Source organism: Coregonus lavaretus (assembly GCF_964263955.1).
Source record: "Coregonus lavaretus genome assembly, chromosome: 15".
NCBI lineage: Eukaryota > Metazoa > Chordata > Actinopteri > Salmoniformes > Salmonidae > Coregonus > Coregonus lavaretus.
Genome location: NC_140002.1, coordinates 36,688,661 through 36,700,466, shown reverse-complemented (window position 1 = coordinate 36,700,466; position 11,806 = coordinate 36,688,661). Strand labels below are relative to the sequence as shown.

Sequence of the window (11,806 nt, the reverse complement as noted above, 5' to 3'; positions counted from 1 at the left end):
ACCAGTAGAAAGAGCAGGCTTTCACCACCATGAACACCATCAACACCGCTGTCTCCATCAGCACCATCACTACCACTATAATCAGCACCAGTTTTACCCGCAGCTGTTTCAGCCTTCAGAGAGAGAGAGAGAAATAGAGAGAGAGAAAGAGTATGTGTGTGTAACAGAGCGAGTGAGGGAGAGCTCCACGCTGTGTGACTCTGCTCAGCCAGCTCCGTCCTCCAGCTGTCCTGTGCAGTGCTGTCTAAGAGGATCCTCTGGAAAGGGACTTCACAGCGCTTCTACAACTCTCTGACGATGTGATTGTGGACACAGCACCTCTGTCTGCAAGGAGACACCGTCTCTCCATCGCACTTTGGACAGACCAAAGAGAAACAGACAACTGCCAACTAAGAACAAAGGAAAACATACACCTTTTATCAATATCAACTTGGGGATACCATGAATGGGTCTGCAGAGGCACCTGGGAACTGGAACTGATGTGGATGGGACTGAGGGTGTAGCGGACAGAGTGGGGCCGTCCCACTCACATCTCCCATGCTGCCCTCCCTGTGATTGGTGAGACTGCTGGGTGGAGAAAGTAGTGTCCCACAGTGGAACCTACCCAGAGTCTGTGTGTGAGGAGACCCAGGTGCCAGACTGAGCCCTGAGATGTCACCCAGGACCAGGTGTGGATGTGTGTCTGCGTGTGAACTGGTTCTGATCCTTTTCCTGCTCCTGGGAGGACCAGAGGTCAGCCTGCAGGGCAGGATGCCAGGCAGACACAGGAACAAGGGAGGTAAGTCAAACAGAAGTCCAGACGGACTCTTGGATCTGTTTACCTGTATGCAGGAGATCATGTTTCTGTTCTAGGCTGTGATGTTTGAAGGATTGCTGATCTGCTGTGAGTTTGTGGTGATGGGGGTAAGTCAGTCAATTGGGAGCAGTGGGTCCTTTCTCCATCTCCCTCTGATTAGGATATAAGCTAAAGAATTACGATTCTTGTTCTGTATTACACCACTGGTATGAATATGAGCCGATGGCCTATGTTTTCTTTCACACCTTTCTCACACTATTTTCTGTTTATTGAACTGTGGTAAATAGGTTAGTAAGAACATTTGGAGGGGTGTGTGGGAAAGCCCTTGTGTAATACATATCTGGTCCATGGTTCTGATTATAGTTTTGGACCACTACTTTGTACCAAGTTCAAGGATTGCTATGCATGTGTGTCCTTGAATGATTTCAAAGTCTACACCATTTTGATTCAATAGCAGATGTTACACAGTGCAGTGGTTTTGCATGATCTTCTCTACGGTGAGTAGGGTGGACTCTATCTCTTTCAGTCCCTGTGTGTGGCCGTAGCTTCCATGATGCTGGAGAACAGAGGTCTGGCCTGGCAGAGAGGACTCAGTGGGTAACAACCATGTGCCTGTGCCATGTCGTGATAGGGACCATGTAGAACAGATGCTTTAATGAGAGGCCACACATCTCCCAGCTAACACCCGGGGCACTGCCTGGTCTGGAGTCACCTTCCCCAGGGCCACCCCTATTGCTCCGTGTGGTCATGCTGATATGGCTTGGACTGCCTCCCTACCACTGTGCCCAATGGGTAGGCTGAGCAGGGGTGGCAGTGACCCATCCTACCCAGCACCCCTCACCCACCTCACTACCTCCTCTATTCCCAGTCCCTAATCCTGTTTGTCGGATTAATGCTCCTCTATTATCTCCCCGTTGGCGCTACCCCCTGTGCCAGGCAGCCCAGCGCAGCGCCCGCCTTCAAAGGACCAGTGGTGGAACTCTGATCCCCTTAACCAGATTTCCTGTCCGTTTCCTTTCCGTTTCCTCCCTCTCTTCTTCATGTCCCCTTCGTCTTCCCCCCTCACCCCTGCACTCATCCCTCTGCTGGTAGGAGATTAGTGTGTGTTCATTATTTTGATGACATTGTTATCCAGGGTAACTTACAAAGCGTTTGTGCAAACTACAGTGTAGCACACAGGTAAATATGTTTAGATGTCTCCAGATAGATTATTATGATTGCCGTGAGCACACGGAAATACACTGAAAACACGTACCCTCCAACTGCCAGGAGAACCTGGGCTAGTTGAGCAGAGTGTTCCTAAGGTTGGATCCTTCTCTGAGAGCTGTGCACTTCACTATGTCTTCTAGTTACATGTACCAATCTATGCAGCCTTCACTAGACAGCTCAGCTCACTGAGATTGACAGCTCTGATGTTCTCTCTTTCTTCCACCTGCTGCTGCTATAGATAGAGAGGACTCCTCTTTACCTCAGCCCTCATGGTAGTGTGAGTGGAGGTGGAGGAGGAGGTGGAGGTGGAGGGAATGTAAAGGAGGTTATTACTGTGGCTCCTCTGCCCTCCCTGCGATAACACTTAATTCTAAGGGGTCCTTATTACAGTGTAATTACATGTGTAACTACACTGTAACAAGCATTGTAGTTCATTGTAATAACTAATAGTTACACTGTAAAACAGCATGTAATTGGTGGTAATTGCAGTCTGTAATTACTGAGATGTAACAACGAATGCTTGTTACCATGCTTGATACAAAATGGGCAAGTTTCCACTAAATTCACCAATTTAGCGTGTTGTTTCTTCTTGGCTGCATTCAATTCAGTAATAACTATCACAAGGTTGTAATCTCTTGTAGACAGATGCGCTGGGTGTCCCGAGATTACATAGGCTTTAATTACCAACCCGTGAATGCACACTTCAAAAATTCCACTCAATGTTGTTGCTAGCAGTTGCCCCTCAGAAGTGTATAATCTGGTTGAGTTTACAAAAATAGATCAGATATAGATTAACCTCACTGACTACCATACTGGTGGCATCCTCAAGTGGGAGGATAAACACACAAGTACACCACAGAGTACATGTAAATCTGCATAAGTACAATGTAATTACTAGGTGTTACACAGGATTTAGCTAGCTAAAATGAAGTGTCTTGAGGGGTACTTAATTGAAATTTCACATGTGAAACTATGTGTTTTTAGAACACTTCACGTGATGATTTGCACGTGATCACATAACCTTTCACATGTAGATTCAAATGTTCATATGTGAATATTTTTCATATTAGATTTAACAGGTGATGCCCTGCAAACAAAAATTAGTCGTTTGGATAAACACACAAACAGTGCTTTTAACTTACACTGCTTTTTCAACTTACATATTCGACATGATTACATTTTGTATGTTTATTTATAGAGTAATTATTATTCAACATGTCCTCACCTGGGATTTGAACACATAACGTATTGGTTCATGGCATTCTGATCTTCCTGCTACACCACCGTGTCTGTGTCAATGACTGATTTCACCTGTATTCTTACACTTCGGACTGTTAAAAATACACTAAAGAAAAACTATTATATTATCATGCTACAGACTTTCTGGCACAGCAAAAAGATCAGCGTACCCCAAATCCAGCTCAAATCCCAGGTGAGGTCATATTGAAAAATCTGTACTAAGTGACCATGTCAAATGTAATCATATTGTCATTGATTAAAGATTTGTGCACTATTTTAGCTGAACAGCATACCACTTACTCTTTAAAAAACCCATACCATTTCATTCCCTTACAAAAGAAAGCACACGTGAAATCCCATTATCACTGTTTTTACATGTTGAGCTGAAATTTCCGCATGTGAAAACAAAAGACATATGTGAGGTCAGTTGTTCACATGTGAAGCCATATGTTCACATGTATTAAATGTAGAGTTCACATGTTAACACCACCTGTTCACAAGTGAGGAGAATAACATGTTTTTGAAATGTGCAGTTTCACGTGAAAAATGTTCATGTGAAAATCGAATTTTTATTTTCACAGGTGAAAAACATGAACATGGTAAAATCATATTTGCAGTTTTACTTGTGAGAAACTTTCACGTGAAAATCTTAGCTCTCACACATGGAATTGCATTTTCACATGTAAAAAACGTTGTTGAAATTTTGCATCCCCATGTTGTCACATTTATTTAACGAAATCATGTTTTCACATGCGTAGTTTCATATTATCGCATGTTGCTTTTACATGTTGTCACGTGTTATCGCCTTAACTTGACATAAGATCACGTGATGTGAAATTCATGTGGTGTTTTCTGTAAGGGACACCGGCTGAAGCCTGGCCTCGGCTAACAGCAGATCCCCCTTCTGCTCCTTTTCCTCCCCGGAGACTGACTTACTGAGGGGGAACCACATGGAGGGAGAGTGAGAGGGCGAGGTGAGAAAGGAAGAGTTAGGATGTGGGAACAACTACACTAGATGATGATGACTGTAACAACATAAATATGAAATACGATGGTCTGAATCATAAAGAGGTTTGCATAAATCATCCAAGTCAATGGGAGATTTTTGCGTGAAACTTGTTGTGTTGAAAGCGATTTCGGGTTCTAAGTATGCACATGTGCAAAGCTAGTGAATAATGTATAGTTAAGTGTTTATTTTTTAGTATATGGTTCTCTGTGCAGTCTCTAAAGCACTGATATTTTGATCTGACATAAAAGCAGTTAAGACCTGGGAATGAATTTCCAGAGAACAAAACAATCAGGGCTGTCTTATTCCACATTATAATTGAGTAATGCAAATATACATTGTTTTTATTATATACTATGGAAAATATCTGTGGTCAGTGAATAATAATTTGCATTGTGAAGCATGACATTTGTATTCCATGTACCTGAGCAGGATGTGGTATCAAAGCAGTGGAATCTAACCCCACTGTATCTCTGTCCATATCTTTCTCTATCACTCTGTTAGAGTCTGGCCTGCAGGGCAGCATTACAAACATGCTTGCCAACAGTAGACGAGGGCCAAACGGAATATCCCCTGATCTTCTCCTCTGATGTTTTAAAATCATATACAGCGGTATTCTTTCTGAGTAATTCTACTAATACAGTAGATTTATAGAACTCCTGCCAACATCGGATATGAAATAGTAGAAAATCTAATTTAGTGTTGACCTTGTTGACCGGCTGGATGTGGAGATGCTCTGGTGCAGTTCCTTGCTCTGGGCTAGGGTAGGCTACAATAGCATGATGTAGTAACACTATGCCAAGCTCCATCTTCGCTGTGCTCCTTTATGGCCATCGTGATAGGAGTCATTGCCATGAGTTACGAGCCAATCTGAACGCGGTGTGATGACCTGGCCCTCCCCTCAGGAGAATCTCATGGCCAGCAGAGTCCAGTTATCATGGTAACATGTTGGGATTGACTAGTTAGCCAGACATGCAGACCTTTCTCTCACCACCTCTACCCCATCCTCCTCCCTTATCCCTCCAACTCCTGGTAATCATAATGTTATAGCCGCCAGAAACAAATAGATCAGACAAAGCCAACAAGCATCATTCTCTGTTCTTGGACCTGAATCAACTCGACCCCAAAAGAGAAAAAGAAGCGAGAAAAAGACTGCTCATGACCAATCCATAAACCGGATAAACATTGGAATTCATTTTGAAAGGTGGAAGAGTGACGCCAAAATGGCTACCGTTCTCATGGGTAACATTAGGTAAGGTTTGGGTTGCGTGTTTAGCCTGCTAGCTACTTTAGCTGCTAACCAATGTTCAAGCTAGCTAACAAGGCTACTTAGCTAGCTAAAATCTTCTGTATTCTGACTGTTTTGTACTCAAAGGAATGTAACGATAGCATCATGTAGCTACACTGCATAAACCCCACAAGATGCCCAATGCCTTTATTTCAACTAGCTAATGTTAGCTAGCTAAAGCTAGATATGCAAATTCTTGACATTATAGTGTGTTTTCGTTTCTAGATGATAATGCTAGCTAGATGGTTGACAGCATTTTCATCCCGGGATCACCCCAAAATATGCATATAGCTATAACATTCGGGACAGTAACATCACACAAACATGTATTTCTCAGGGAGATACTGGTGAAGACAGTCTGAGATAGTCTGTCATCAATTCCTGCTTGTCCACCCCTCCTTCTCCAACTCCCCCTCCTCCTCCTCTCCAACACTGTCATCGCTCAGCTGTGGTTGTTAATTAGCCCCCTCTGCCCAGTCTGTGTGTAGGCCTAATGAGGATGGACAGGTCTCAGATCAGTAGAAGTGACAGTTAGGGACTGCTGGGTGTGTATGTTCGACATTACTGCCCGCGATCCATGCCTCCATGTCCATCCTGTCCTCACTGACCTCACTAAACAAATAGCCCCTAGTGGCTGGCTAGCTGCTCAGTGACATGCTCTTTGTATAATTTTAGTCAAACTGTGGAGGCAGCATGGCTGATGGCCTTTGCTATTCACACTGATGTGACAGTGGCAGGAGATAATTCTGACATGACATCAAAACAAAACTGTTTGTGTGTGCATGTATTTCCTGTTTTGGTGGCCCATTTTCTACCCAAGCTGCTGAAAAGGGGGATAATTTTGAAAAGATATGACACATGTTACTCATCTTGCATAAATCACTGTAAAGGACTAGAATATGATGTGAGGCTGTGCCAGTGCCATCAGGGGCTTGTTCTGTTGAAGGTTGTAGGTCTGCCCATCTGGCGTTGTCCATGGTCTAGAGCAGAGTGAAACATCTCTAGCTGGTATCTATTTTCCTGTGTGTCACCCATTTCCACTCACACTCATTGTGCACATCTGTCACTATTTCTATGATTAGTCAACAACCTGATGTCTTACCCAACCAGATGTGGCTTGTATGACAAAAATTCAACCAACATGGCCAATCCAAGAGAAGTAGGTTTCATAACTTTAACCCCAGACATACTGCACTTCAGCATCTGCTTTGAGCCCAGCGGAGGTCGGGTGAGCGGGTTAAAGAATGTTGAGGGAAAAAAATTAAGATGAAGGTATATATTTATTCCATGCAGGGTTGTAATCTGGCCGTCGTCAGGATGACCTTGACCATCCTAATGGAGGACCTCTAAAGGAGGGACTAACTCTCACAGCCCCGCTACACGTTGTCAGGTCACATTTGTCTGTGACTCGCCTCCTCAGCCACAACCTTATCATGTTGCATCGCCCAGTTTATTGTCTGCTTCATCATACTCAGATCTGCTGTGCGCACGGGCCCCTATCTCTGAATATGTAATGGCTGGGTGGTTCTCTCTCTACAACTTATGCAAGGAATGTCAATGAGGCCCGGACCTCTCCAAGGATGGCCCCAGTAGTATCTGTCCCAGCATGCCATGCTCTGCTATCCAGCTGTGAAAAGAAAGCAGACTCAGGCACTAAGATAGGGCTCTACCTATGCAGAGTATATGCCCCTTTGCCCTTCTAGTCTCCAAAGTGCCCTTTTGGGTGGTGGTAGAATTTCTCCCAATGTTTTGGAGGGGGTATAAATATTTTGTCATTGTTGTTCGGAACCCACTGCGCGGTACTGCCCGCAAGTCTTCGTGACATCTTCAAGTTTCCCACCCGCAACCTTGTCCATTGGTTGAGCCTGTTGATCTGCCCTGTACAGGGCTCGTGTGCACCCAGTTGTGCCTGTTTCCAATCTGCCCTGTACGGAGAATGCGCTCAACCGGTATCCAAACATCATCCAACAGCTTGAGAGCTGCAGTCACCGGTCGAGTGTGTGTAGCTAGCTACCTAGTTTAAATATTAACAGTACTGCCACAGCAGCTTAACATTTGATTAACATTTGATAACACTTGATTTAGCCTACATCATCATCAATTTTCGGTCTGGCTGGCTTAGAGAGGCAGAAAGACATAGAGAGGACCCAACTCCACCCCTTCTTCAGTCAGGGTTGCACATGTATGTAATTGCAGCAGCAACACAGGTAGTCTACACCCTAGCTAACCACAATATACTAAAATATCCAAACAAGCCACTAGCCAGCCAGCCATATATCATGAGTTAGAAGATTATGAATATTATATTATTTGATACGAGCATTGAAGATAAATCACAATCATTAAAATAAATTGAGCTAGTTAACTATCAGATTTACATCAATCATCAACATCAATGATCAGCTGATAGCCCACCTTCTTTTCCCGATGTCAATCATGTGTTCAGGAGGCACTGTAATTAGCTTGCTTATAATTTATGTTGATCAGCGAGTGTGTTGTTGCATAAATAAATAGGGCTATGCTAAAAATAAAAAATAAATTGCAACAGAGGGATTTGGTATGTTATGAATTTTGAGATATGAATTATGAAAGTAGTTTATGAAAGAGAGAGAGAGAGAGAGATTTCTCACTCAGGTTTTCCTTGACACAATCTATCTTTCTGGCTTGAGGAGATGATTCACCTAGGAGCCACTGATGTGATGATATGGTATAGACAACTTCACCTTCACTGATATAATAAGGATGTTTTTATTTGGCCACATGGCAGCACCCCAGATTTGCTCTGCACATTATGCTAAATCATTCACAAAACATTTGGACAGAACACTCCCAGTCTTAGAGCCTGTGCCAGTGTATTACCAAATCCAAAACAAAGAGCATTCTTCATGATGTGAGGATGGAACAAACACTGTATCGTAATCGGCTCATTCAAAAGTACCGCGTTTAACAATTTTCCAAGAGAAATTAGCTTCTTAGGCAATCTAAGAAAATTAGTTTTCCTTGGAAAACATTCAGTGGAGATACAAAAGAATTAGGCTAATTCCGAATTTGCAGGCATAAGCTTTTCTGTTTTTCTCTTTTATTTTTAAGCCTAAATTGTCTGCCATTCCTACTTCGACATGCCAATGCAAGGAGAACGTGAGGGTAAAGCAGGAGAGACAGCGTGACCTGGCACCATTGTTTTTCCTTTAATATATATTTATATTTTCCATTAAAACAGTGAGCAGACTCCATAGCCAACATATACAGTCATATTTTATGGATTAGGCAATGGATCTTGAGGGTATGACTGACTACAGAAGCATAAAAAGTGTCCAAAATGTCAGTATTTTTTGTGGCTCATTTGCCTAAAAACATACAAACTATTCACTGTGGAAAGAAAATCCATTCATTCCTGCCAAACACATTTAATGCTTCATGGTTTATGTATACATGTTTTTATTCCAAACTGGGCTTCGAACCAAAATGAAATTGCTTTTTGCTTTAAAAATGTATTTGGATTACAGTTATATAATCATAATTAGTCACATCAGTGTCATATTTGGCTATGACATCAGAGTGGTGGCATGTTGTTGTCAATCTAAAACAAAGTCATTCGAAGTGTAGTAGTTCTTGACCCTCGTATGACCATCCAGTAATTGGAGTAGTGTTCTACTGAGTACTGTGTGTTGCTCTTGTCTATATGTTTGAGAATCATTTTCAGATTCTCATGCACTAGCTTTTTCTCCTTGTGTGTCATTAGACTACCTGTCAACATACAGTACTGTATATACAGTTGAAGTCGGAAGTTTACATTAGCCAAATACATTTATACTCAGTTTTTCACAATTCCTGACATTTAATCCTAGTAAAAATTCCCTGTTTTAGGTCAGTTAGGATCACCACTTTATTTTAAGAATGTGAAATGTCAGAATAATAGTAGAGAGAATGATTTATTTCAGCTTTTATTTATTTCATCACATTCTCAGTGGGTCAGAAGTTTACATACACTCAATTAGTATTTGGTAGCATTGCCTTTAAATTGTTTAACTTGGGTCAAATGTTTCGGGTAGCCTTCCACAAGCTCCAATACCTTGACTTTGTTGTCCTTAAGCCATTTTGCCACAACTTTGGAAGTATGCTTGGGGTCATTGTTCATTTGAAAGACCCATTTGCGACCAAGCTTTAACTTCCTGACTGATGTCTTGAGATGTTGCTTCAATATATCCACATCATTTTCCTTCCTCATGATGCCATCTATTTTGTGAAGTGCACCCAGTCCCTTCTGCAGCAAAGCACCCCCACATCATGATGCTTCCACCCCCGTGCTTCACGGTTGAGATAGTGTTCTTCGGCTTGCAAGCTGCCCCCTTTTTCCTCCAAACATAACAATGGTCATTATGGCCAAAGAGTTCTATTTTTGTTTCATCAGACCAGAGGACATTTCTCCAAAAAGTATGATCTTTGTCCCCATGTGCAGTTGCAAACCGTAGTCTATCTTTTTAATGGCAGTTTTGGAGCAGTGGCTTCTTCCTTGCTCAGCGGCCTTTCAGGTTGTGTCGATATAGTAGGCCTCCTGTAGCTCAGTTGGTAGAGCATGGCACTTGCAACGCCAGGGTTGTGGGTTCGATTCCCACGGGGGGCCAGTATGCACTCACTAACTGTAAGTCGCTCTAGATAAGAGCGTCTGCTAAAATGTAAATATAGGACTCGTTTTACTGTGGATATAGATACTTTTGTACCTGTTTCCTCCAGCATCTTCACAAGGTCCTTTGCTGTTGTTCTGGGATTGATTTACACTTTTCGCACCAAAGTACGTTCATCTCTAGGAGACAAAAAGCGTCTCCTTCCTGAGCGGTATGACAGCTGCGTGGTCCCATGGTGTTTATACTTGCATGCTATTGTTTGTACAGATGAACGTGGTACCTTCAGGCGTTTGGAAATTGCTCCCAAGGATGAACCAGACTTGTGGAGGTCTACAATTTTCTTTCTGACGTCTTGGCTGATTTCTTTTCATTTTCCCATGATGTCAAGCAAAGAGGCACTGAGTTTGAAGGTAGGCCTTGAAATACATCCACAGGTACACCTCCAATTGAATCAAATGATGTCAATTAGCCTATCAGAAGCTTCTAAAACCATGACATCATTTTCTGGAATTTTCCAAGCTGTTTAAAGGCACAGTCAACTTAGTGTATGTAAACGTCTGACCCACTGGAATTGTGATACAGTGAATTATAATTGAAATAATCTGTCTGTAAACAATTGTTGGAAAAATTACTTGTGTCATGCACAAATTAGATGTCCTAACCGACTTGCCAAAACTATAGTTTGTTAACAAGAAATTTGTGGAGTGGTTGAAAATCGAGTTTTAATGACTCCAACCTAAGTGTATGTAAACTTCCGACTTCAACTGTACATGTATATCCAAATTCATGATTATGTGAATAGAAAGGCATCTGCTCATCCACTCCCTGCTATGTAAAATGCTGTGGTCCTGTAGTCCAGTAGTCACCTGCTTGAAATGCTAAGCAATGTGTTGTGAGCCCATATCAGCCTGTCACCATCAGGGGGGAATTATGGAGACTACAGGCCACAGGAGTTTAGTGGCACCTTAATTGGGGAAGGTGGTAATAGCTGGAGAGGAATAGGTGGAATGGTATCAAAGACGTCAAACACATGGTTTCCATGTGTTTGGTGACATTCCATTCACTCCATTTTGGCCATTATTATGAGCCGTTCTCCCCTCAGCAGCCTCCACTGCTAGAAGCAGCCCACTGGCAAAGGTGTAATGTTAAATAGGTCATGGTGTTTGAAGATGAATATTTCATGGAGCATGCAGTGAGATGACTCCTGTGCTCAGCAGAGAGCCTGCCAGGTAGCCAGCTCCCTCTACTCTGCTTTATGGAGTCTGCTGTTTGTATTGAGTACTGTACAATGGTAGTGATAATTAGGAAGAAGTTGCTGCTATTCAAGTCAGGGTTCAGATTACTGGTGAACTCTCTCTACTAGCTGGACTGTGGACGCCTAATTAACTAATTTATTTGAAAAAGGAAGTGAAAATAGTCTTCCCTGTGTCAAGCTACTGTGTTGGACTGCTCTATACAAACACATCTTTGTCTCTTTTCAAGTATGTTTTTCTCTCTTCCTCCTCTTTACTCATAACCTGGTCTTAGAGCATTCCAAATTATTCTGTATGTAAATCCGAGACACTCCATTTAGTATGATATGCTATGTTTCGTATGGTATGTGTCATGGGCCTCTCACTCCACCGGGTTACCACCTTTATTTT

General features: G+C 42.5%; 1 protein-coding gene across 1 annotated transcript in view; it reads left to right on the top strand.

Annotated features, from left to right (window-relative positions):
- Window positions 1-651: 651 nt before the first annotated feature.
- LOC311143124 (roundabout homolog 2-like) overlaps window positions 652-11,806 on the top strand; it is a gene marked incomplete at both ends in the record, with an annotated part of 174,370 nt that continues 163,215 nt past the window's right edge. The window contains one exon of the mRNA XM_084178921.1: window positions 652-778. Coding sequence (XP_084035047.1) covers window positions 652-778 — 127 coding nt within the window. The remainder of the gene's footprint in view (window positions 779-11,806) is intronic.